The sequence below is a fragment of the Brassica rapa genome, chromosome A06, assembly GCF_000309985.2.
Source record: "Brassica rapa cultivar Chiifu-401-42 chromosome A06, CAAS_Brap_v3.01, whole genome shotgun sequence".
Classification (NCBI taxonomy): domain Eukaryota; kingdom Viridiplantae; phylum Streptophyta; class Magnoliopsida; order Brassicales; family Brassicaceae; genus Brassica; species Brassica rapa.
This window is the reverse complement of record NC_024800.2, coordinates 25,627,605-25,653,525: the sequence shown is the minus strand read 5'-3', so window position 1 is coordinate 25,653,525 and position 25,921 is coordinate 25,627,605. Positions and strand designations below refer to the sequence as shown.

Below are 25,921 nucleotides of genomic sequence, written 5' to 3'. Positions count from 1 at the left end.
AAAAACCCATATTTTAAATACAAACAGTCAACAGAACACTTTCAGCTAACAAGTCAACTAATCTAACGGCTATTAAACATCTGAGGATGGGATGCACAAAACTGATTCTGCTTTCCAAATTTTCCTTTTCGATAAACGTTCACAATTTTTCACGTGTTTTTTTTTTGTTACAAACAAGTCTGTGCAAAATACTATCTCTTGACGTTTTTTTTCTCCTATGCCATGCAATTGAAAAACATTCAGCTTAATTAGAGTGTGATCACTGAATATTAATATACATATGATCTCCCGGTTCGGTAAAACTGAAAAATGTAAGATATAAAAACGTAATAAATTATAAAAACATTCTGTTATATACCAAAAGCATCATATCTCTTTCTCTCTATCCTACATAGCTATGAGTGTATAATTATTGGAACATAGATTAACACTTTTAGTCAATGATTCTTTATACTAATTTGATTCGCTGCAAATGTATGTGTCATCAGAGATGACGACTACCAAGAAGAAGACGATAAGAGCTTTCATTTTAAAATCAGGACCTGTCACTCTGTCAGTATAAACAAAAAATATTAGGGGTTATCTTCTTTCACCTCTGATATGCATAATCAAACTTGAAAACGCATAATTAATACACATTTCTAATGAAACTACAACATTGACATGGTAAATATATATTTGAAATGTTTACATATAGATCAGCGATTTAAACCTCCAAAATACCTTCGTTTTTCCCTTACATAAAAGAAGAAAACGTGAGTATTTTGGGTAAAATACACCTGTTGGTTGATCGATTACATAAGAAGAACAAGAAAATAAAATAAAATATAAATGAAAACATCAAGAAACTGCTTCTACTAGTTATGGAGAGGATCTGGACCACTTGGTACCGTTCTTTTACTGTCACTAAATACTTTTCCGAATGAAGAATCCACCGGAGCAAATTTCTCGGAGCTGAAGTATTTCTTCATTGGAACTTCTTGGTTATTAGCAGGAGCAGGAGAGGTAGTCGTCCCCAGCGTTTCTGGAAATACCCGAATTGCCCCTATCCGGGAATTTACGGAAATGAGATAGAGTAGTGAAGAAAGGAAGATAAACATTAATAGAGTGGATCTTCTCCATTCTCGAGCATGAGTCATACCCAAACCTAAACTTTAATATACAGCTTGTCTTCTTGATTAAATCCTATTCATTGATCTATCTACTGTAACTATTTCTGAAACTGTGAGAGAGAGAGAGGAGAAAGAAAACGAGACTAAAGTTTTTTTTTGTGAGAGAAGGAGTGGCTTTCATGCAAATTTCGAATGGCCCACGTGAACGGGTATATATAAATACAAGACAAGATCTGTAAATTTCTTAATTAATTTTTTTCATAGATTTATTACCAATACATATGTCATATATCTAATTATAATAAATAGTTGTATAGTAATATGGTTTGGTGTGTAAATGTGTATATATATCTCACGTACGAGCATATGCTTGAATTATATAAAATATTTTTCATATATAATTAGATTAGTTATGATTCTTAATGTACATATAAGAGCATTTATATTGTCGGAAAATAAGAGCATTTATTGGAGTATCTTAAAGAGCCTCTTATTAAAAAATACAGAAACAAAAAATGAAAAGTAACTTTTTTCTTAGTCAAAAAAATTATAATTTAATTTTGAAGAAAAATAATGAGAACTGATTTGAGAAATTCAATGAAAAATAGTCCATGTAACACATGTCCATTTTTGGTATAAATTTCAAAATGTTGTCATTTTGGAGTTCTTAGAGGTTCATTTTCGAACAGCTGATATAACAATCCGGTGCATACATATATACACGAGCTGAACTGTGATAAATGTGGATATGTAAAAAAACTAAAAAGTAAAAAGCTGTGTCACAATTTTTGACTTGCGGCAGGTCTATAACATTATACAGGTAACGGACAGAGAGAATAATGTTTAAAAAAAAAGAATTCTAAATACCTTCCGTGAAAGGAATTGCCGCATAATATTTTCGTTGGTTATGCAGTGTATTACGTATAATTGTTGCAAAAAATTAAAATAACACAGAAGAAAACTATATATTATATAATGTAAGATAGTGTCACATAAGGAAATAGTGAATAAGTTTGACATGTCCATACAATGATACAACACGACGCAAAACGTTCGTTTGGATATTTGAGATGAGTTTGAGAAAATGGTGTCGTCTTATTAACTGAACTTTGCCGCTTTGTGTTTGTTCGTTTTCCTCTTTACTCTTCCTTTACTTTGGTCTCTTCTTCTTGCCTTGTTCTCCTTCTTCCATTTCTGTCAGAAACAGAAGATCACATCATTATGTGACTCCAAGTATTTTAATTATGTAAGTAATATTTAATCAAAACAAATACTTTTTTTTTGAACGACTAATCAAAACAAATACAAAATGGATAAAGAATACGATTCTTGATATGCAACACGTGAATGAGAAATTTGTTGCTAATATATACGCATGAAAAATGAAAAAAAAATCACATAACATATAATATAACCTGGTTTTAATTGAGGTTAAGCATATACCGTCATGCCAACAGTTAAACCGGATCAGTTAGGTTTGTGAGCGCTGAGCAGACGACGAGGAGACAATAAATTAGAGATAACATTTATTAATTTTAATCTAGACGAGATGTAGGACAATGCGAACATATCTTTTTAATAAGAAAAGGTCACAAAAATGAAAATTATTGACAAAACTTAAATAAAACAACATTAATAAAAAAAAATTAGAGGTGGTAAGTATAGGCCAAACTAAGAATTAAAAAAAAGAACAGAAGACTAATTTGATTTTGAATGTGGAGGCCTTCAAGTTAAAGAGACTGATTTTAACTCCAACCAAGTTAAAGTGGAAAGGTATGCGAAAAAACGTTCAAATTGTAAAAATGAGCAAGAGCTAAGAAAAAAAAGAAGTTTTAATATGAAACTGAAAGTGTGGTTCGATCTATTATCGAGAAATGATTCGAACCGTGAGAACTTTACTAGATTTTTTCGATTTCAAGTATCTATTTGTACTAACAATATCATTACCAACAGAATTACTAGGAATTAAAAGTTTGGTAATTAATTAAATGAGAGAGCAATTCAGAATTAATGTTATTTGGGCTTTTATGCTTCATGTTTTGGGTTAGGCCCGGTAAAACATTTTCATGTCTTGGAAATAAATGTTTTTTTCTTCTACAAAGTTAATATATTAATAATAAAAAGGAATTTTCAAGGTATAAGGTATAAATAAATACATTCTTGGAAATAAATAGTTACAAATAGAAAATCGTTATACAAAATTTGAAATAATTATAGCATGCTAGTAAACTTTGAAAAACTTATAAAAATTAGTCAAGGTTGGGTTTACCACTTGAAGAAAAAAATCCAAGAAACACGTATTAATAGTTAGAAAGAAAGCATGAACGTGGACAGGAAACTTTGTAACGGTGTAATGTCTGTGGCTGTTCAAGAATCAACGAACAAATTGCCAATCTTGTTGTCTTCTCAATCACTTTCTTTTTAATTTTTATTTTTCTCCAACGATTATAATAATTAAATATAAATTATATATCGAGAAAAAGAAAAGTAAAGTAAGGCGTCTCGCCTCTCATCTTCATCGTCTCACCTCGTTGGCTCTTTCTCTATGGGACGCACCCCGATTTAGGGTTTCGTTCGATTTGACCATCGCCGCGAACCTCTAGACTCTTCCGGTAAGTCCCATCCTCTCCCTCTCTGCGTTTTCTCGTTGATTCATGTCTGATCTAGAAAAAAAGTTGGAAGCTTTTCTGTAAAGTAACAAGCTTTTAGGATCTTCGTGCTTCAGCTCACACATGTCGATGAAAGAGCAAACCTTTATTCCAAGTTTGATCTGTTTGCTTTTGCTTTTGCTTTGTTTAGAGTATTATGCCTAAAGAGAGGAAAGACCGATCTGTATCTCACGAAAGGTTAAGAGCATCGCCTTTGTATTGTGATTCAAGCAAGCCTAGTGAGAAACAAGCTAAGGAATGGGAAGAAGCTCGATGTCCTGTCTGTATGGACCATCCTCACAACGGCATCCTTCTCATTTGCTCTTCCTTTGATAAAGGTTGCCGTCCTTACATGTGTGACACTAGCCACCGTCACTCCAACTGCTTCGATCAGTACCGTAAAGCTTCTAAACAGACACCATCTGAGACTGATGCTGGTGTAGCTTCTGAGGTAACAGTAGGAGAAGGTGAGAGAGGAGGAGAAGCAGAGGGAGACCAAGAAAAGGCCAAACCGAAGCTTACTTGTCCGTTATGCCGTGGACATATAAAGGAATGGGTGACTGTGGAAGATGCTCGAGGCTTCATGAACGCGAAACATAGAAGCTGTTCTTCCGAGAGTTGTGAGTTCAGTGGAACTTACTCTGATCTGAGAAAGCACGCGAGGCTGCAGCATCCAGGGGTTAGGCCATCGGAAGCTGATCCGGAGAGGCAGAGAAGCTGGAGGAGGCTAGAGAGGCAGAGAGATTTAGGGGACTTGCTTAGCACACTCCAATCTTCTTTCGGAGGAGAGGAAAGAAGCAGTAGTAGCAACGATGATGGGATTCTATCGTTTGATGATGGTGGTTGGCTTACAGTGTTCTTCCTCATCCGTGTGTTTAGACCAGAATCGAGTGGTGGCTCGAGGAGTAGTAGCTGGTCAGGTACGTCGAGAGCTAGGTCGCATATAGGTGTGAGAAGAAGATCTTCAAGGCTTTGGGGTGAGAGCTATGAAGGTGATACGGGAGCATCATCTAGAGATGAAGAGAATAATCAGTCTTCTGATGAACAAGAGTCGAGACGCCGTGTCCGGAGAAGAGCTTTCATCGCTGATGATGATGATGAAGAAGAACCTTGATGACTCTTTGGTGTTTATGCAAAGAAAATGGTGGAAAACTTTGTAGTAATAATGAAACCTATTCTGTAAAATTTTCGTTGGAGATTGAAAAAAGGTTCTTATTGAACAAAATTTTTTATACCATTTTACAAAATCTTTCAATGTAAAAACAAAGTTAACTCTGCAGCTTTTCAACACTGAAGGGCTAAGCAGAAGTAGCTGGTTCTGAAGCTGCTGTTTCAGCTGCGGCAGCTCTCTTCTTGGCAAAATATTCATCAGCTCGTGCAAGGTTCTTTGCAACTGAAGGCTTCACCCATTTCTTTCTTCCAGGCAACACAGTGAGTGTACAACCTGAAGCTTCAAGCTTCTCTTTTGCTGATGTTGAGAAGGCACGAGCTTTGAAAGTGAGCTTCACGCTTAGTTCTCCAGTACCCAGAATCTAAATTTCAAGTAAGATTTAGTAAGGAGCAAAAAAGCAATATCTTTGATTTTTGTTTCTCTAAGTTACACTAACTTTAAGAGGAAGTTTCCTTTCCCTCCCAGAAGGATTGATCAAACCCTTCTGCTTCAACGTCTCAAGTGACACTTCATCTCCATCTTCAAACCCAGCTGTTTCAATGTCTTTGAGATTAACTGGTACGTACTTGGGTAATCCTGAACGCATACCTATTCAAATAACACAGATTGCTGCATCAGAAGATGCTTCAAGATTATCAGCAAAATAAAACCACAAAAACCTCTCTATACTCTTAAACAACGAAGCCACAACACATGTAACTAAAACACCACCAAGACTCTGGGTGAGACATTTCATCGAACACTTGGACTACACAAAGTTTGATACTTTACGATAGCAAACAAAGTAAAAAAAAAAAGTACCTCCAGCGATTCCTCTAAGTTTAGGAAGACGGCGATAAAGAGCAGTTTGACCTCCTTCAAAACCTCTCATGATGCCAGGACCAGACCGTGACTTCTGCCCTCTCATCCCGAAACCACAACTAGCTCCCTGTCCTGCAGAGATACCTCTACCTTTCCTCTTCGCCCTCTTCCTCGAACCGGGCTGTGGTCCCAGATTATCCAGGCGGAACCTCTCTGATCCAGGAGAAGAAGAAGAAGACGTTTGGTTGAACACAAGAAGGGGTCCCGATCGACGCTTGAGGTGGAGTTTCAGAGAAAGAATGTGACATGGGTTTGCTCCTAAGACGCTTACATTTCCCTTAAATGAAGTGGAAGGGGAGTAGAGACGGTGACAGTGGCGGGAGATGAGAGGATTTGTTGAGACTGAGAGTGGAAGAGGAACAGCCATGGAGGAGCGCACACACCAGATGAAAAGCTTTGGAAGATAAGGTAAATAGATATGGTATCGTGAGACATTCAATGCTAAATTGTATATTGGGCCTTTGGTGGGCCATTTTGAGTTCAATTTCGTTTTCGTCATTCTGCTATTCGAGATTGGTTATATTCCTTTTTTTTGATAATGGTAAGACTTTTGTTACTATTTTCAATTTTCAACTGAAGTAACAAGCAAACTGATAATATATTAAATAAATAAAAACTATAACAAAGGAAAGAAAAAAAGGGGGAAAGTACCCGATGACTGTGTCAAAATCCGATGCATTAAACCAACGAAACCTGGTTTCGCTCTGAGTACTGGTAAGCTCAGCACCTGCAGTGCTACGATCATGACTGGCATTCTTCATGGAACCAACATGCCAGCTATGAAAGATCAATATGGCCAAGGAGGATTGCGCATCAAATGAGCAAATGGAGATGACTTCATTCAACTGAGACACTGTGAGGAGCATTTGAGTCGACCCAGAATCAGTGGCGGAGCCAATGTATTGGCAAGTGGGTCAATTGACCGAGGTGGATTTTTTTTTTTAAACTTGTATAATTTCTCTTTAAAAATCTAGATAATTTTAGCAAATTTAGCTAAATGACCCACCTAAAAGTTTTTCCTAGCTCCAGCACTTCTTAGAATGTCATTGATCCCGGTTGGTCGACCAGAAGGCCAAGTTATAGTTCACCATTTGATTTATTTAAGTTGTATTCTTCATTTGGATCTTTGTTCCTTTTCTTAGATTTTTTATTCTCAACAATATTTCTTTGTTTTATATAGTACGTAAATTCTATTAAAAAAACATATAAGCTAAAACTATTTTGATTAAAATTTGTGTGTTTGTGAAAGTGTTTTTTGCTTGTTCTTTAAAAAACGATTGCTGGTGCATAATAATAATATCCATCACAAAACTCAACCTACTTAAGTGTGCCATATCAAAAAGCAGTTGTTTAGATAAATTAGGCATTTTTCGCCATTATGTATGGTGCTAGTAGCATACTGATGTAATTCACCATCTTAAGCGTGCGTTTCTTGGGACAGAATGCTATCATTGGTTAATTCCTCAAATTCTTTTAGCTTTACAGTTAGCGCTCGAGGTTTGGCTCAGAGTTCTGTATTAGACAATCTAACACTTCTTGTAACACCTAATTAAATTTATTTGACACATTCTACAACATCTATTTAGGATAATAATTAATTTATAACTAGTTATCAACAATGCCCAACCGATTAATTCACACAATGTTAATTTCCCAGTAGTTAGTTTTTTTTTTAACTTATACACATTTCATTTGTTTTTAATTTTCATTTTGCTTTGTTCAGTTCAGAAAATTTTAACCAATTTAATCATTGATTTTCTATTTTTCAGGTTAGGTCCAAGGCACCCATGCATCAACAACATATGAAATGTAAAACATCATATTTTATTAATAATATACATACAGTCAAAAGTTCAATAATCCCAAACTAGAACAATCATATAGTTTACATAATCGCATGCATACAAATTATATAAGATAGTGGTTCGTACCATATTAAGTTTAGCGAATCACTAATTTATACGAATTCACTTCTCCACGACAAGAAGAGAGCAATCTGTATTGTGTAAACACCTGCATTTTATTTGAAATACTGGTCGTTACTTTAATTTTTTTCTTACATTACTAAGTTTTTTGATTAAATTGACAATCATTTGAAATAACAATAATTGTATCCCTAATAATCTTTACTTACTTTTTGAGACTTTGGTTTTGTTGATCGCTCGTAACTAGTAAATTGACCTTTCGCTCTTGAATTATCTTGTGGATTGGCTCATTTGGGTCTCCGACATCAGTGAATGTGTCTGCTTTAATCTGTTGATTAATTGTGATGAGACTAACCTTTTCAACAAATGGTTGTTGATGACCTGAATATAAATATTTTTGCACAAGTGATTTCATTAAATGATCTGGTAAAGAGATTATACCCCATGATTTCCACATATCTTCTTGGCTTTCTCTAGTATACCCAGAGCAATCTTCATATTCCTTTGTTGAGCTAGTCTTATGAGTTCTCCACCTGCAAAACATACAAGAACACATATAAGACAAAGGAAAAAACGTATATATTTTTTTAAAGGAAGAATAATCGTTGATGAATGATTTAACTGGGTGAAAATGGATAGAAAAGTTGAGCAAATGCCACTGATGAAGATAGTGAGATAGGAGTAACAGAACTTTGTGGCTGTTTTGCAAATATCAGAAGTTTATTGCTATCACTTATATCTTTAAGATTTTGAAGGACCCAAACGAGTACATCATAACTTGAGTTGCTTTCGTCAATAACCACCATAACATTCTTCATCTTATTCAAGTTTGTGTTACAATTAAAATCTCTTCTCAATGTGTTTATTTATAATGTGTCTGGATGTGGAACAAGACAACAAGTCTTAAAAACTAATTAGACGATCTGGTAATTGAAAGGCCTCGTTCACCAACTAGAATCTTTTTTCCTTTTCATTTATAAGAGTATCTCTAATGTAATACACTATTTTTTATTTCAAAATAGAGTAAAAGTAAAAATAGAATAAAAATATTTTAACTTTATTCCATTTCTCACTACATAATGGAGGAGTGAACAAACAAAAAATAAATTACTTCATTTGTGGAGTAAATTCTATTATGGAGTAAGATTTAAAGTTATGTTAAAGTAATTTTTACTCTATTTTCACTTTTATTTAATTTTGGAAAAAAAATTGAGTAGGACTGAAAATGCCCCGAGAAAAATACACTTCAGTAACAATGAATTATAGAGCGACCGAATAAATATGATTTCATTCAAAGACATTAATATACTATAATTATTAATTTATGAAATACTAGCACCACTGATTTTATTCATAGTTAAATGTTTTGAGTCGACCGGGGTTGGTAGCTGCCGGATACATGCCAGTAATGACATAAGAACACTAATTATTTTTGTCTAAATTATAAAGAAAGTCAAAGTAAAATATTATTAGAGTTGGACAAAAACAAAATAAGCCGCTATAGACACAATTAGTATACACAACACCAACACCGCTATGTTATAATATTTGATCATTTAAAACTAAATCAATGTTATTTATTTATTTTATAAGAAAATTGACTCATTTGTTAAAATCCTCATATCAAGTTTTATTGTTTGACAGCAATCTCCATATTTTATTAAACCTTATATCGAGATTAATATATGAAAAATGTGCAAATACACAGAAAAAATATATATATATATATGGTTAATAATTCAAATAGCAAATAATTTTTGTTTGGTTGTTGACGCAAGTTTTTTTTTGTTCACTGTCAACGCAAGTTAATAATTGGTAAATTGAATAATAAAAAAAAAAAAGTTTAAAGTAGGTCCTACACTTACGCAAGAACCTAATCGAGGAACTACGCGTTAGCTGTTAAAGGGGCCTTTGGTTATAAATAAATTGAAGGCCCTATAATTAAGAAGATCACTTCAAAGCTGGCAATATAATGGGCCTAGTAAAGTCTATTAGGACCTCGCTCAATCACCATTAGCCTGCATTTTCTTACACCATTTTCCGTCATAAAACCAGGTTGAAAACATATGATTTTCCCGTAATTTTACTCTAACCAGGTTGAAAACATATTATATCATCCATCATATGATGTTTTCCCCAAACTTTTACTCAATCACAAATTAGATAAAATAAAATATTAATCACCCCTTTAATACGAAAAGAATATCCAGATAAGCACTAGAGCATATAACTTGTACGCACGCACAACTAAACAAATACGTAACTAAAAATTAATCCAACGGCCACGATCAATTGTTTGACTTCCAGATCCACGGTACATTCCATACTCCTCATCACATCAGATCATTATATCATCTCAATTAAAAACACCCCCCACTCAAATTGAGCGAAGCTCTTCCAAACAGTTTCAGAAAAATATCAGAAACAGAGACATGGAAACGGCGTCGTTTAACCCTTCTTCTCCGGCCAATCTCCCGTCGTTTCTCCTCCTCTTCGTCTCCGTCTACCTCCTCGGCTACTTCCTCATCTTCCGCTCGTGGAAATCATCCCACTTAGGCGCCAGCTGCTTAATGTCGCTGTTCCACGGCACTCCCGCCGTCGTACTAGCTTCTCACGCTCTCCTAACAACCCCACGCGCCTTCGCTTCTCCCAACACCGCCGTGGAGTCCTCCGTCCTCGACTTCAGCATGGCCTACTTCACGATCGACCTCCTGCACTACCTCGTCTTCCTCCCGAGCGACTTCCTCTTCATCCTCCACCACATCGCGACGCTCTACGTCTTCGCCACGTGCCGATTCGCCGTAGGCCACGGGGCTCACGCGCTTCTCCTGCTCTTGGTCTTGGCGGAGGCGACGAGCGCGTGCCAGAACGTGTGGACGATCGCTGGGTACAGGAAGAACGACGTCGTGCTGGCGAGGAAGGTGAGGGAGCTTTTGTCTCCTCCTTTCTACTTGTTCTACACTGTGGTTCGTGGATTGGCGGGTCCGGTGGCTCTGTACGATATGGCGTCGTTTTACGGAAGCGGAGCCGCGGAGGGAGCGATCCCGCGGTGGGCGTGGATATCGTGGCTTGTTGTGATTGGCTCTGCTATTGTGCTTAGTGTTTTGTGGGTTTTACGAAACTGGGTTGATTGGTTTAGGGAGAAAAACTCTGGCAAGAAATTTAAATGATTTCTATTTATTTTATTAACGTTTGATTGATAGAAGTCTAGATATCACATAACAGTGTTCATAATAAATTTATTTGATTGTATTTGTGTAATGTATGTACATTGATGATGATATTTCTATAGTAAATTGTAGTTGTTTTATTTAATTTTTGTCTGAATTAAACTGCAGATGTGAACTTTGGCAAATAAAAAATAAGGGAAATATAATGTTCCTTTTCTTTTCCAGAAAGTATAAAAATACTATATTATTGTCAAAAAGTGAATTTCAAATTTCATTGTCATTTGTAATGTAATGTAATGTTTTGATTTGTTTTGTTTTTTCACATTTTTATAAAGAAAATGTAAGCCTCACATTGACTTTAATCCTGTTGGTGATTGGCCAACTCAAGGTACAACAACCGTACAAGTCAACTCCAAAAAATGCATGCGTGTCACGGCAACCTTTGGTGTTTGTGGGATTGTATGGTTGACTCCAACATTCGTTAATACCTAATCATTATATTTAAATGGAAACTAGGTGATAACCCGCGCCTTGCGCGGAGTTAAAGAGACTTAAATAGTTTATCCCTTTAAATATATAGCTATGAAAAAAATAAAAATCATAGAAAGAAATATTACATTTTATATGATAAAGGATTCCACGAAATTGTGTATGTCTATATAAATTAAGTTTCGATTTTTTTTAAACTTGTGTATTTATTTTGTTACATAAGCAATAGACTAATAAAATATGAAAAAAACAAAATATAAGAAAATAATAGGGTGATGATGTACTGAGAAGGCCCGCCATGAGTGCTTGCTTGCAAGAATGTTTGTCGTAAAGATATATTGGAAAGGATAATATGGTGAGAAAATGTAGATAGAGAGCCTTGTATATATATATATACAAAAAGGCGTGGTGCTAGAGTAAATAATGATAACTAATCACCATCTTTAATTGCGTATTGAAAATTAATATTGATTGTCCATCACTTGCCATAATCATGTTCGTAATTCAAATTCACTTTGGATTCGATGGACTATTAGTCTATTATAAGAAACAATTACATATATTGGTCAACGCAAATAAATTAAAACTCAATCAATGTCGATCAATAAAAGCATGTATGATTCGGTTTCGATTGTAATTTTCCATTAAAAGTCATATAATATTAATGAGTACGTTTAAAATAGGAATTAGTGTTATATTTAGCTCAAAACATTCCTAAATCGACAGTAATTTTCTATTACCAAAATCAATTATATTAATGAGTGTGTTTAAAACAGGAATTTGTGTCATATTTAATTCAAAACATTTCTAGTTTTGAATATTATGAAGATAATTCCTTGTGTTTCAAAAAAAAAAGAAGATCATTCATTTGCACTCAAGTAATGCTAATTGACAATGTATAATCGATTTTTTGGAATGTTCAGGGCGCGGGAATAAATGCTATAATTGCAGAGCGTTTGGATGGCATTCTTTATAGGGTTCAAGAGAAAAAGACATTATCATGAAGTGCATTGTATTTTATATCATTTTAGGAAAAATGTATCTAGCGTAATTTAAACATCCGACGTACAGTGGTTAGCTTAGAATTACCTGCATAAAAAAAAATCTTAGACCATGAGAACTACATGAACTTTAAAATTTGCTCCGATTCATACACATTATATATTGGGTCCTACTTATAATTTTTGAAGATGTATTCTTCAGAGTATTTCATATTTAATGGTGTAGTTTAAATAAAATCTGAGCAAAATATATTAATTTGAATAAAATCTTCTTAACATATATGATTTTTTTAATATTAAAGTAAAAATAGAATTTGTGATTCAAATATCATAGAAAACCATATTTAATGGTGTAGTTTACATAAAATCTTCTGAGCAAAATATATTAATTTGAATAAAATCTTCTTAACATATATGTTTTTTTTTCAATATGGTTTAAGTAAAATCTTTTGAACAAAACATATTAATTTGAATAAAATCTTCTTAACATATATGATTTTTTCAATATTAAAGTAAAAAACCATATGTGTGATTCTAGTATCATAGAAAACGTATTTTCGCTCTTAAACGTTATATAATAAGTTTAAATAAAATTTTCTTAACAAATATGGTTTTTTAATATTAAAGTAAAAGTAGAATTTATGATTCAAATTTCATAGAAAACACATTTTTCGTTCTAAATGAAAACTATTTTTATTCCACTGGCTAACTTTTGTAAATTGTTCTTCGGGAGAAATTATTTTTTATTATTATTAAAACTGTCAAATAGATTTTTTGCTTATAGAATATTATTTTAAAAAATATAAATAATGTCATGTCGATTAGACAAAATTGTGGTTTGTTATGATGCATTGGTTTTGCTTGGACCAATCAAACAAACCGAGTGTAAACTAAGTTAGAGATCACAATGCATACACACTAACAAACATGTTATATAAATGTGAATAAAACATTATGTTAAGTTACAATTAATGAATAATGGCAAAAATATAATAAGTCTAATAAGAAGAGGATAATTAATTAGAGATGGTGAGAGTGAATATGATGTTGCCACTTAGGAAATGGCATTCTTGTTATTAACACATGAGCTTAAGGTTAATTTCTAATAATGCTCCTCCTTTAATATTAAAGGGATTGACCAAATTATAAATTTAAAAGTTTCTACTTCAGCATTAGGAGATTTTAAAAATGTGTTTTTTTTTTGTTCCGTTGACAAGGAAATATATTTGTTAATACATACCAAAGTCTCTTCCTGTTTACATGCCTTTTTTTCATGAAAAGGACTCCCATTTGTTTACAGAGAGAACTAACTTGTCAGAACAAAATACATTGATAAAACACATTAATAACAAAAGAAAGTAAAAAACTTTGAAGATCTCAAGTAGCTAAAGAACTCACCCCCGTCAAAAGCATGATCATTTCAGCTGCAACTCCATAGAACGACGGGAGCCCGACTCGAAAGAGACATCATCAAAGCTGTTGAGAGATGGGGGACAAACCATAGGATTCCTTATTACTACTGTAACTCAAAACACATACCAACCAGTCACATTATTTGATGATTCTTAAAAACATAACAAGCTTACTCCAAATCTTTCTCTTCCCTTTCATTAAACTCTAACTGATGTTTAAACACAAAACCAAATGAGATCAATTAATTACTACAATGTAAAATGTGGGCAATGAAAGACATTCCCACTAATTTTAGATTTCTCTAAGAGATTCAAAAGTTTTCCATAATTTCAAAAATGACCGGAGAGACAATTCTTTAAAAGAGCAACTCCATTGGTGAAGTCTTGGAGAGGTGGAACTTCCGTATCGAGACTGATAGTGAAGTTGTTGAGAAAGGGTCAGTTCTTGAATTTGAAATCATGATCACTCTTCTTGAATTTCGTTTTCACAACGTCAATCTTGATTTTTCAGGGTGTCGAGGGAGAAGAGTGATAAAGGAGATAATGAGGGAGATCCAAGTTATCATGCGACAGGTTGCTTCCGGCATTACTTACTTGCCTTGTCTTGATGAACCTTGTAAGTAGAAAACCCAATGTGATCATTTTTTTTTTGGTTTAGGTGTGTTTGATGTACGTATATACGGACACGGATGTGGCTGTTCCATTCACCTGGGTTGAAAGCGACCCCAAGTTAATTGCCAATCCTCAGATGGTTAAGCTACACGCTTTTGATACCAAGGTTATGAAATAAACCTGAAACCTTTAACTTTCACTTACAAAATGTTTCTCGACCACATTTTCCTTTGCAGATTCACAAAGTGGACACGCTCGTCTCAGACAAGAACGACGAATGGGATGAATAAGGAGTAGTAACACTCGCGTGAATCCTTTATTCACATCTGTGTTGTTTTCTGTTTTGCTCTTTCTTAAATGTGTCGGCATCATGTACCTTTGTTCCTTTATGTTTTTTTTTCCAATAAATATCAGCTTTCTCACTCTGTTTTGTTTTGCTTACCAACCAAGTTTATCTTAGATTCAGTTCTTTAAAAGTCCAATTTCTGAAAATTAACAATCAAAGGATGGAATGTACAAAGGAAACATATATACAGGGACTCTGATCGAGAAAAAGAAGATACTATTTTCCTCATCACTGCCTGCTGTATAATATGAAACCCACAGCTAGTTTCCCGGCAAAAAATGGGTGGAACAGAACACGGAGACTATGCTCAACATGATCGAGATTTAGCGTTGGCCTGCCATTAGCTAGAAGAAAACATGATAAGACAATCCAGACTCATAAAAGATGCAACGATCTTCTTTTAAATAGTCTTTTCTTTTTGCAAACCATTGGTGCATGGTATCTTGCTTATTGGGTTGCATACACAGCAAACAATTCAAAAGTTACAACTTTTATTTTTTGTTATTTTTAATGGAAGTCTAAAGCCAAGGGAAACCTTTATTTTACGACAATTATTCAACAAAAGATATAACATATAATTATTTCAATAAAGAAGTTCCTAGATAGTTAAAGTCCATCTCCAAGATTTCACCAAAGTGGCACACCTGAAACATAAACAGTCGTGGATTCAGTCTTACTAGTTAAGAAACAGATGCAAAACAGTTAGTGGATTCAGTAATGAATAGATATGAAACATAAGCAAGAGCCACAAGATGCAACTTTACCTTGATCAACATGGAGTGGAGTTTAATGTAGTCTCTAGTCTCCATGCTTAACTCCCACCAAAACATCTCCATCTATTCTTTTACCAATATTATGGTCTCCTTTGATGGCTTCAGATGCGCTAAAAACTCATATTCTTTACCCTCCAAACTCAACTACCAAAGCAGCTGACAGATCGCACCGCCTGCTACAAAACACACTACTCTTTTACACAGTCTTTCCTTTCCTTTCCTTTTTCTCGTTGACTTTCTCAAAACAAATAACCCATCATGCAACTCTCAGTCAAGACAGCAGGATACCACCTAAGCTTCATAATCTGTTTCTCAAACTAAAAGCGGATTTCCATCAATGCATATTACACCCATTACAGACTCCTTGTGTAGTCTTCACCCACAAAAACTATTCGATGATTCGTTTTTTTTTTTCCTTTTTTTCTGACTTCTCCAAACCCCAAATAAAGCCATACTAATATATGTACAGGATACTATGGCACCTACACCTTACCCATGAAGAACTGAGACATTCAATTTCAGAATGAAAAGAACGGCTCAGACTGAATTTTCTACCTAGAGAGGTAACTCAGAGGACGGCTTGGAACAATCAGCGCACAAGAACTCCAGACAAAAGGTTTCCTCATACTCACTATCATTGATGCACCGACCACACTGAAAACACCTCTGTATGCAAAGAGAACAAGCACGACATTCCTCCTTCCCTTTACAATCTTCTGCTGGACAGTCATACACAAGCCTCGAGTTCTCACATTTTGGGCACATCTCAATATCTATCCCCTCGTTATCATCGCAGGAGACATATGAGTATCCTCTATGGTAAAAACGTGGCTTCTGTATGGACTGCTCCACATTAGTTTCTATGTTTAACAAACCAAACAATTCATCATAGTGATCTTTCGTGACTCCAAAGAGGCCACCGATCTCCAAGTGCTTCACCTGAAGCTTTCCCGCAGACTTCAGATCTCTCAAGATGCTCAAAACACCATCGATAGTGATCCTTATGCATCCAGGCACACCAAGCTGCCAACCACAAAACAATATTACGTTTAAATAAAATCTCAAAGATGCATTCTTCAGTAAAGAAGTTATATAGAAAGCTCACCTTGACTACTTGTGGGTTGCGCTCCAACACCTGCTTGAGACAATCTTCTGTAACTCTCGAGCAATCTACGAGCCTCAAACACTGCATAGTGCCCTGAGCACGCTCGGTTAACTGCAGAAGAGCCTCATCAGTGATCTTCTCATTCAACGGCTGAGAAATGTGGATATGTCTCCACAGCAGCGAGTCATCACAGACAGTCGTATGCAGCGACTTGCAAACCATACTAACTGAAAGAAGATCCTTAACCCCCAAGTGATAAAGACAAAAACCAAACGCCGGATGAACAACGTTTGCGTTCCCTCCTCCATCATCGGTGCATCGACCACTGCTCTCTGCAACTTCGCCACCATTCCTCCCATCCTCATCCACACTACCAGCAGACACGAAGGCACCATGACAAGATCCATCACCAAACCCATTCAACGACCCCCACCCATTATCATACACATTATTACTCTCCGGGAACTCCTGAAACCGCATTGCATTGTTCCAAATGAAACTCAACCTAGCAAAGAGCTGCTGGTGGTGGTTCCCATCACCAACCCCACGCTCATCTCTCCCATAATCAACCTCCAAATCCTCAAGCCATCCAGTGATGGCAGTGAAAGTATTGTTGATATCCATGCCAAAAGGATCAGAAGGCAGAACATCAAGTATATCAACAGAAGAAGCTGCTGAATCACCTTTAGCAATACTTGAACACCAAGGATGGGAAAAAACATCATCTTTCCTCTCGGAAACTCCCTCAACGAGATACCCATTGGCTATCTTCATCGGTTCCTCGGATAAATGGGGAGAAAAGTTCCTCTGTGAAAAATTCAACGCCATATCTCCTAATCTATATATATATACACTTAACCTAAAAAAGAATCCCTTTTGTACAGTGAAACCCCAAGATCAGATCCGAAAAAAGCTCTCTTTTTTTTTTGGTTTGAGATGACAACAAAAAAATACTAGTCACTCAAAAGTTCTGAGCTTTCCTTTTGTTTAGAGATTAGAAAGTAAAACGAACGAAGCCTAAGAAGAAACCTAAAAGGAAACGAAACTGAAAACGCTAAGATGAGACGTATTAACAACGAATTGGTGGTGGTCACACATGAATCAATGAATGAAAGAATCAATAAATTGTTTTTTTTGTTCTTTTCTGTGTAGAGACTTAGGGTTTTCCAGAAAATTCGAAACCTAAATTAAAAAAGATGAAGACTTGTTGATCGAAATGAAACAACCAATAAACCCTTTTCTCTCAGACCCAGGAAGAACCGGGAGAAGCCAAAGCCGAACCCTCAGCCGCGAAATGAGCGAGATCTCTGAAGCAGTTTCCGATTGGATTTGAAACAAGGCAGCAGCAGGAGCAGGTTCCTTCCTCTTGTTGGTAAAGCGAATTGGATTCAAGAAAGAGAGAGAGAGAGTTTGGGGTTGGTTGGTTGGTTGGTGTGGTCGACCGAGTCAAGAGAGAAAACGATGGAAAGGACGAGAAACTTGTGCGATAAATTCTCCCTTCTTTGTTTTTTGTTTTCTTATTTTAGGAAGCCAAAAAAATAAATATATATTTATATAATCTCTTTCTCTTTTGAGGAAGGAAGGAAAGAGATAAGATTAGGGTAACGGTGAAATCGTCAATGTCTTTTGGAAGATGGACACGTGTCTTTCGTAGAGTTTTCTGTCATTCTTGCGGAGTATTGCTGATCTGTCGGCAAATTATAACTACAAAACCTGTTTAATATGGAGTGCGAATTTAATTAGACAACGATCACCATTTTTAATTATTGCGGAGCCTGTTTCTTTATTTTTAATTAATGATATTTAATTAAAAATAACTAAAAATGAAGATTTTTTTCCTATTAATGGTGATAAAGTTTTGATGCCATTTGATCTCTATATTTCATAAAACATCATTTTTATATAAGAGACTAGGGTTGGCCCGCCCGTAGGGCGGGAAGTTATAATAAAAACTATTTATAGGAATTTATATTATTTGTATGAAGCATTTAAAATTATTATACATTGAAAGCGATATTATAGACAAACAAATAATAGAAAAAAAATTCTAAGATCATATTGTTGTTTTTAATAAATATTTTTTGTTAGAATTAAAATGACAATAACCTCTTTTTTTTCATCAACTTAGACAGTTTGAGACAGTAAGAACTACAAAAACCTTCATATTCTCTATTTTTTAGAGAACACAAAATTACAAAAAAAAAAATAATTCAGAGAATGTAATAATATATACATATATATTATTTATAATTCAATTTGACAAAATATATTTAGCTGGCAGAAAATCTAGTAGGAATTACAAAAACTATTTAATAGTTGTGTATTCGTTGCTCTGATCAACGAAGTTGGAAAAGATAAAATAAAAGATATAACATTGAAACACAAACGCAGAGAAACAATCATAGACTTTATCAAAGTGAAATTTATGGGACAGTCTCATCACTTATTGATTGTAAGGTATCACTTATACTCAGAACCATGAGTTGAGAAGAGAGAACTGAGTTATATTCAATCACAATCTCTTTGTATGAAGCCTCAAACAATCTATAGTATATCAAGAAGTTTGTGGTTACATAAAAATAAAATAAATCCACACATGTATTTATGAGACCATCGACTGAGTTGTCAACGGAAGTGAAATATGAACACGCTCAACCAAAGGTAACATAGCTCATCTGCCAACCTTCTCACACATATTAAACATATTGTGGCAATTGGTTTCGGTAATTTTTTTTTTTTTGGTGTAGAAAAGCTTACTTGTCCTTCATTTTAAGCTTTGGAATTGGTTTATCCCGGTCTGGGTATGGACCGGGTTGTGGTTTTGGTTTCTTTTTTGTAATTTTTATATATTGTTGAAATTTTCTATGTACTCTTATATTTATGTATTGGGTTATATTATGTATCTTCAAAAAAATATTATTTGTTGACTAAATTTTCACCAAATATTATTTGTTGGTTAAATTATATATATATATATATATTAAAAAGACTAATCTTTTTATTTACATATACAATGTTGAAGGTTTTGCAAATTTATATGGCTATTTTTTTGTCATCTTTTTTTTTTGTATATCCATTCGATTCAGCCTTGCCATATTTCTTTAATATAACTAACTTTGTAGATTAAGGTGGGTTACTATTTTCGTACCTTATGTGAGGGTGCCTCTGTTTTACTATCAATATCTAGTTATCTAAGGTAGCATCTTATGGTGTTTGTGTATTTGGTTTTGTATTCTGGATCAATAATTTAAGCATGCCTCCAAGTCTCCAATTCTAGAAAGGGATTAGTTTTGATTTATCAATTGATATCCTTTATGATGTGGGACTTGTTATTTTGGGCGTCAAATTACTGTGGAAAATCAGCCAAACTTAATCTATGCAGTACGGGAGGTTCGGTGAGCTATCCACGTGAGTGTTTGTTATTTTTTTGTCAACTGAGTGAGTTTGTTGTATATCAAGTTGCGTAACTGAAATGGATCACTGAATCTACTATTTTGGACACTATTGATGGGTATGTGAATAACATTTTTTGGAAAGCTAATAAACAGCTGCATGTGGTATCTTTGAAATTGACACGAACCGAAGTCTGAGGTTTAATGCATAATGTATGTGGTTGTTAATGAAATTCCATCGCAACAAACACAACACATAATCTATCGAACTCTAACGGCGATAAATAAATGATGAAGACGAAGCCCTTGAGGAGATCAGAGAGAAGTAATTGTTTATTTTGCTGATCTTGGGGCCAACTGATCTAAGCATGTAAAGCCTATCACCCACCTCCTCCTCTTCTCAGCCATCGGATTCTTAGCAGGCATTCTATTCTTACATTACCTCCTCCATTTTGAACACTCTTAGTAGTCTTACTGCTCTTGTTCAACTCATCAGACTCATAATTCAACCCTGAAACCTCAATCCCAATCTCATCCATCTCTTCATCATTGCTCAACTTTCTCATTTCTGACCTCCCCGAGTATCCTATCTTGCTTGTTTTTTAATTTACAATCTACGCAATCGAAATGAAGTAAGAAATTTGAATTTAAAACAACCCACAAATTAAACAAAAAATGAATAAGAAAATTCGATAGAAACTTGCCAAGTATTTAACTAACAGAGTCATTCTTGGCTTGTTCTCGTGGGAACGCCATTGGAAGAATCTGCGCAAAGAATTTAATTTAAGCAATCAAAATTAACAGACTTAAGAACAACCTTGGGGAATTGTATAAGAGCTTACCAGTTTATAGTTTTAAAAAACTTGGGACGTAAGATTATTCTCACAAATCGATGTATTTGTGTAAGCGTTGTGAGAACTTCTTGTTCTAGTGTAACCGAGACCTTTGAAACTGGATACTGGTAATCAAAACAGCTTCGTCAGTCGGTCTCATCAACAACACATATCTGCACACGGTATATGGACTCAAGAAGCAATAAACGAAACCAAAAAAATCTTACAGTAACAAACAAAAACAAAATAAATAAACGAAACCAAAGCGTCTAAAATAAAGCTTTCTAATTTTTTTTCTGTCAACTCGAGCTTTCTAAATTAATAAACGAAAACAAACCGAAAAAACATAAAACGAAATCAAGATCATCAAAACTCAAGGTTTCTTAATCAATAAACGATACCCAAATCATAAATACATTAAAAAAACAAATCAAGAAACGAAACCAAAATCAATTAAACTCAAGCTTTCTAAATGTGCGGATGATAATGATGTTCACGGGATGAAAGCTGACCTTCTTATAGCTGGAGATCTACCGCCTTGTAGAAAGGAACAACGCATTGAATTGTGAATCGTGGTTGGAGTGGGTCGAAGAGTTAGACGATCGTTAATGGCGATGTCAACCCTTGGCGTACATGAGGAGTGTGTCGACCCTCGCCGCCTCGCTTAACTTGAGATACTTTCAGAGAATTGAAAGAAAAGATGAGTCCAAGATGAGGATTGCTCACATATTTATGCTGAACACACACCGCCTTTCAGACCTAATCAACGCATCGAAGACACATCATGGGAGAATAAATCAACAGGATTAAAGAGGAATCCATAAAGAAGTCTGTTACAGTAAGCGCAAACGTCACCGCGGCCGCATGAAGATGAGAGACGATCTTCGTGGGTTAGTTTAAGCTGTATTAGGGTTAGGGGGAGAGAGTTTCTATTTTCACTTTCCAGGCCGGATGTTTGCACGATTCCAAGACCAATAACATACAATAAACGGAAAGCCCATGATACCATACATTAATGAAACGCTGCGTTGAGAGGAAAGGCGACACGTGTCAGCACGACAGAGCACGAATTTGTGACCTGGATGCTGAGGTGGCTTCACCAGGAGAGATCAAACTCTCTTTTATATATAAAGATATGGTAATATCGTGTGTAAATAAATGGTTACCACTTGCTAATTGTTTTTTTTTCTACTGCAAACACCATATTTTATTAAACCGGTTTAAAAAGGTTAAGCTGGAGAGCTAATCCCAAAAGAACCAAATTGTTTACCTAGGAGAATTCAGTAGTTTTTCGTATTAGTTTTTTTCGCAAAAAAATCTGTTCTAACATTAAATTCACTAGGAATAAAAGATAGAGAAAATAACGTAAATAAAAAAAGAATATGAAAAAAAAATTCTTCTCATTTTAAAATTACAGATGGTCAAAAATATTTTTCTTCGATCAACTTTACTATTTGAAGATAATCCGACTCAAAATGCACAATATCATGTTTGATATGGAGAGAGGTTCGCATAGTCTAGAATAGCAAATTTACCTCCACAAGTAAGGGAGTGAGGAGTTGATTTCCATCGAAGGAATCAGAGATCGTAGATCCGCCTTCTAGCTCCACAACGAAACCACCTCCAAAAATAGACTGTTTGGTTGTCCAAAATGCATCCACTTGACATATCGAACTATGCAAAACTATTCGTTTCCTCCTGGTCATCTGAATGTGATCGCTCCTGCGCCTTTTCTACCACTTGCTATTTATGTTTATTGAATAAATGGTTACCACTTGCTGATCCATTTATCGCTAGACACATTCATTTTTGAGACATGTGTTGTTGGGTAAATTTGCTCATAGAAAGTGAAATAAATAAGGTTTTTGCTTTTAGAACCATACAGATTCATAACAACAGAATCTAAACAAATATAGCAGTACAAATAATTATATGAGCATGATATATATGCCAATAAAAACTACGAGCATTGATTAGTTAAGGTTTATTGTAAATTTTTATGCAATAAATCCTTAGGATGTGGTTAACAATTTTCGTGCGGTAAGATTTTGGCTATAGATTTTAAAATCAACAAATTATTAATAACTTTTCATAATTATAATATGTTTTTCCTCTTTACAGTGAATAAAGAAAAATACCAATCTCTAAGTTTCTTTAAAAAAACTATATACATCATAATTAGAAGAGATTTGATGTTGTAGAGAAATTACAGAAGTGAAAAAACCCTCAACAATTGCTAATGAAGCTTATATTATTAATTATGTAGATAAGTATCAATCAATTTGCACAAGGGCTGATTTAAAATGTTGCATCTAAGCAAACAAATATCAGATAAAACGGGATGTGTTCTTGATTAATGGTTACTAACTATTTATAAATCATGCTTATCAAGAAGAAACTATGGAAAGTTCAAAAAGGAATGTTTGCCAAATATACGCGTTTGTTTTAACAACACGTAAAGTAAAGTTCGATGTAGACTGCGTTTTAGAATGCTTCTTAGGCGAAGAAAAACTTGGAACCTTAATATACAATAATACAAAATGATGAACGTCCCAGATTCTTCCCCTCTTTGTGACATATTCTGGAATTGAGAATAATAATAATCGATGAACATAGGCTAAGCAGAACCATTAGTTTTTAAAAGATATTAGTTAGGCCAATATATAGTTAATTTCTTGGACAGTTATCAATTAGTCTCTAACAATAAATTATAAGTTAGACAAAAATGTAAACAATAAAAGAGTCATACTTCAAATCAATATTAATGGAACAGCCAATTCGATATTGATGTTGAAATATACTACTGATTTCTTTGTTTGTTAAAGGATGTTCTGTTCACACTAAGAAGATTTATCTATATATATTGGTTGATTAGAGCATTTCCGTAGCTGAATTTTCATTTAATATTTCAGTTGTAAAAGAAAATAATTAAGAAACCCCGAGAACTGAGAACCACAAGAGCTTCGTAAGATATTCTAATGAAAATTATTTTTAAATGGTTCATTTAAAATAATTATGTAACCGAATTACATTAAAAAATTTGAAACTAAAAATGCTTTTCGAAGACACTCACGCAATGCATGCTTCTCAAAAGGTCTTGTTGGACTTGGATCATCTCGGGCCTAAGTCAGACCCATCTATAAAAACAAGTCCATAGAACTCCTACAAGCCACAGCCCCAAGCTCTTGCTCCCACGGTTGGAGGGGTATCCTGATAGGCAGAAACCTTTTACGCGAGCACATGGGTTGGGCCATTGGTGATGGAGAGTCGATAAATGTGTGGCAGGACTCGTGGCTCTCAACCTCCTCCTGCGAAGGCCCTATTGGCCCACCAACTAAAGACTCAGAGTTCATCAAAGTCGCAGAGCTTTTCCTTCCAAACGAAAGAGATTGGGACGCTGGGAAGGTCCAAGCTTTGCTCCCACACCTGAAAGACAAAATCTTGAGTATCAAACCTAGCAAAAAAGGGGGACCAGACAAACAAATCTGGGTGAAAAAGACATCAGGAGAGTACAGCACAAAAACAGGCTACTATGCAGCACTGGAAGCAAAGCGCAATGAAGCTCCAATGACTATTGTGATGGATCACCAATGGCTAAAGAACGTATGGATGCTTACCATACCCCCAAAGCTAAAGCTTTTCCTCTGGAAGATGAAACACGGAGCTCTCCCTGTCAACAGAAGACTCCAGATCCTGTCAATCTCCCCATCTGCAAAGTGCACTTTCTGTGATGCTGAGGAAACTATACTCCACCTCTTCTTCCATTGCCAGTTTGCGCGACAGGTCTGGGAGATGGCGCCATTCGCAGGAACTTTCGACACCTTCTCGGCGGAAAATGTAGACGCAGGTCTTACTCTAGTATTCCGACAGCTTCCCCTACCACCATCTGGAATCTCAATCACCCAACTTGGACCATGGATTCTATGGGCTATATGGAACGCAAGAAATCAAAGAATCTTTCAAGAGCGTTTCGTCACCATTGAGGAAACGTTGATCAAAGCAATCACAGGAAGTAGAGAATGGCAGAACGCCCATGATAAACAGAGGACCCATTTACCCAATCCGATCGTGCAATCACGACCTCTGGGTGAGGGGATTTTTTGTAGGTCCGACGGCGCCTGGAAACCTGGAATCCTGGCAGCGGGCACAGCGTGGAGCTTCTACACCAACAATGGAGGGATGATCACATCTCACAGTAAACTTATCTCATACGTGAACTCGTCCCTTGTGGCGGAGGGACTAGCGTTGAGGGAGGCGATGGAACATGCATTGTCTCTGGGTCTCAATCGAGTAAATTTCGAGTCGGATTCCAAAAACCTAGTGGCAGCTATAGTCAATGGAGCCTGCTTCTCGGAGATTCACGGAATTGCTTCCGACATCACTCTTCTATCTAATGCTTTTGTTTTCTTTTCTCTTCGGTACTGCAACCGTCTCTCTCTCTTTTGAAGATGGTTTAGCAAAGCAGATGCTTGATTCTGTTAGTACCAGACTTTAATTTCGGTTTAATGAGAAACTACTAGTTTGACAAAAAAAAAAAAAAAACTATATACCATTAACTTTTGTTTTGTTTACAATGGTTTATTATTATCTATACTGTTTCAGACAAATTGATTAAAACAAAAATCACACTGAAAACGTACATTCTATCATATGTACAACATATAACAAGTATCACAAATAATATATTGACAGCAATGAATGTTAGCTCGAGAACTGATATAGTTGTACAACATATAACAAGTATCACAAATAATATATTGAGTTACTGGTTTATATGGTACATTAACATAATGCATATATATATCACTAACATTGCATTAGAGAATCAATGAGTGAAAAAACCTGATAAGGTAAAACACATAGTGCATATCTTTTCTTTCGTGTATCTATCTAATGTTAATATTAAGGCTTGAAATCTATTGTGTGTGATAAACTTTTCTTACGTTTTGGAACATTTTGGTTCATGAAGTGTGGGACTTAAGAACAAAATCAAAGTAATATTTTAGAATCTATTAAAGATGGGTGTCTTGTTAAGTAATAAAGACTAGATTTTAACCTGCGCAGGCGCGCG

At 35.1% G+C, this 25,921-nt stretch overlaps 7 protein-coding genes and 1 long non-coding RNA gene across 8 annotated transcripts; 3 read left to right on the top strand and 5 right to left on the bottom strand.

The window, feature by feature from the left end:
* Positions 1 to 115: 115 nt before the first annotated feature.
* On the bottom strand, positions 116 to 3,244 carry LOC108872371 (CLAVATA3/ESR (CLE)-related protein 27). Its single transcript, XM_033273032.1, has one exon. It carries the CDS (start codon positions 1,137 to 1,139, stop codon positions 858 to 860), a length of 282 nt encoding a protein of 93 aa, XP_033128923.1. The 5' UTR covers positions 1,140 to 3,244; the 3' UTR covers positions 116 to 857.
* Positions 3,245 to 3,475: 231 nt separating this feature from the next.
* LOC103875333 lies at positions 3,476 to 4,992 on the top strand. Its single transcript, XM_009153849.3, has 2 exons — positions 3,476 to 3,724; positions 3,912 to 4,992. The coding sequence occupies exon 2, from the start codon at positions 3,918 to 3,920 to the stop codon at positions 4,872 to 4,874; it is 957 nt and encodes a 318-aa protein (XP_009152097.1). The 5' UTR covers positions 3,476 to 3,724; positions 3,912 to 3,917; the 3' UTR covers positions 4,875 to 4,992.
* LOC103875334 (50S ribosomal protein L15, chloroplastic) lies at positions 4,936 to 6,222 on the bottom strand. The gene is made up of 3 exons (XM_009153851.3): positions 5,733 to 6,222; positions 5,368 to 5,519; positions 4,936 to 5,292 (listed from the first exon to the last, which is right to left on the bottom strand). Exons 1-3 carry the CDS (start codon positions 6,157 to 6,159, stop codon positions 5,059 to 5,061), a joined length of 813 nt encoding a protein of 270 aa, XP_009152099.1. The 5' UTR covers positions 6,160 to 6,222; the 3' UTR covers positions 4,936 to 5,058.
* On the bottom strand, positions 5,123 to 8,590 carry LOC103875332. The gene is made up of 6 exons (XM_009153848.3): positions 8,340 to 8,590; positions 8,159 to 8,250; positions 7,927 to 8,045; positions 5,733 to 7,805; positions 5,368 to 5,519; positions 5,123 to 5,292 (listed from the first exon to the last, which is right to left on the bottom strand). The coding sequence occupies exons 1-4, from the start codon at positions 8,533 to 8,535 to the stop codon at positions 7,760 to 7,762; spliced, it is 453 nt and encodes a 150-aa protein (XP_009152096.1). The 5' UTR covers positions 8,536 to 8,590; the 3' UTR covers positions 5,123 to 5,292; positions 5,368 to 5,519; positions 5,733 to 7,759.
* Positions 8,591 to 10,090: 1,500 nt separating this feature from the next.
* Positions 10,091 to 11,032, top strand: LOC103875331 (TLC domain-containing protein At5g14285). Its single transcript, XM_009153847.3, has one exon. It carries the CDS (start codon positions 10,150 to 10,152, stop codon positions 10,885 to 10,887), a length of 738 nt encoding a protein of 245 aa, XP_009152095.1. The 5' UTR covers positions 10,091 to 10,149; the 3' UTR covers positions 10,888 to 11,032.
* A 2,406-nt stretch (positions 11,033 to 13,438) lies between these two features.
* Positions 13,439 to 14,988, top strand: LOC103875420 (mitotic spindle checkpoint protein MAD2). The gene is given in 6 exon segments (XM_033273578.1): positions 13,439 to 13,471; positions 14,153 to 14,227; positions 14,300 to 14,405; positions 14,448 to 14,460; positions 14,462 to 14,567; positions 14,638 to 14,988. Coding segments are annotated over 6 exon segments (387 nt in total). The 3' UTR covers positions 14,692 to 14,988.
* A 236-nt stretch (positions 14,989 to 15,224) lies between these two features.
* Positions 15,225 to 18,170, bottom strand: LOC103875330 (F-box protein SKIP14). The gene is made up of 3 exons (XM_009153846.3): positions 16,626 to 18,170; positions 15,512 to 16,543; positions 15,225 to 15,391 (listed from the first exon to the last, which is right to left on the bottom strand). Exons 1-2 carry the CDS (start codon positions 17,451 to 17,453, stop codon positions 16,076 to 16,078), a joined length of 1,296 nt encoding a protein of 431 aa, XP_009152094.2. The 5' UTR covers positions 17,454 to 18,170; the 3' UTR covers positions 15,225 to 15,391; positions 15,512 to 16,075.
* Positions 18,171 to 19,450: 1,280 nt separating this feature from the next.
* Positions 19,451 to 22,484, bottom strand: LOC117125969. Its single transcript, XR_004448431.1, has 3 exons — positions 21,363 to 22,484; positions 20,860 to 21,023; positions 19,451 to 20,782 (listed from the first exon to the last, which is right to left on the bottom strand). It is a non-coding gene; the product is annotated as an uncharacterized LOC117125969 (long non-coding RNA).
* Between the last annotated feature and the right edge of the window lie 3,437 nt (positions 22,485 to 25,921).

Coding starts and splice junctions, on each gene's coding strand:
- LOC108872371 (XM_033273032.1), bottom strand. CDS start 1,139: ATGACTCATGCTCGAGAATGGAGAAGATCCACTCTATTAATGTTTATC.
- LOC103875333 (XM_009153849.3), top strand. CDS start 3,918: ATGCCTAAAGAGAGGAAAGACCGATCTGTATCTCACGAAAGGTTAAGA.
- LOC103875334 (XM_009153851.3), bottom strand. CDS start 6,159: ATGGCTGTTCCTCTTCCACTCTCAGTCTCAACAAATCCTCTCATCTCC. Junction 5,520..5,732: donor ACTTAGAGGAATCGCTGGAG/GTACTTTTTTTT, acceptor TTATTTGAATAG/GTATGCGTTCAGGATTACCC. Junction 5,293..5,367: donor AAAGGAAACTTCCTCTTAAA/GTTAGTGTAACT, acceptor CTTGAAATTTAG/ATTCTGGGTACTGGAGAACT.
- LOC103875332 (XM_009153848.3), bottom strand. CDS start 8,535: ATGAAGAATGTTATGGTGGTTATTGACGAAAGCAACTCAAGTTATGAT. Junction 8,251..8,339: donor TTTCTATCCATTTTCACCCA/GTTAAATCATTC, acceptor TATGTTTTGCAG/GTGGAGAACTCATAAGACTA. Junction 8,046..8,158: donor AGATATGTGGAAATCATGGG/GTATAATCTCTT, acceptor ATTAATCAACAG/ATTAAAGCAGACACATTCAC.
- LOC103875331 (XM_009153847.3), top strand. CDS start 10,150: ATGGAAACGGCGTCGTTTAACCCTTCTTCTCCGGCCAATCTCCCGTCG.
- LOC103875330 (XM_009153846.3), bottom strand. CDS start 17,453: ATGGCGTTGAATTTTTCACAGAGGAACTTTTCTCCCCATTTATCCGAG. Junction 16,544..16,625: donor GCAACCCACAAGTAGTCAAG/GTGAGCTTTCTA, acceptor TGTGGTTGGCAG/CTTGGTGTGCCTGGATGCAT.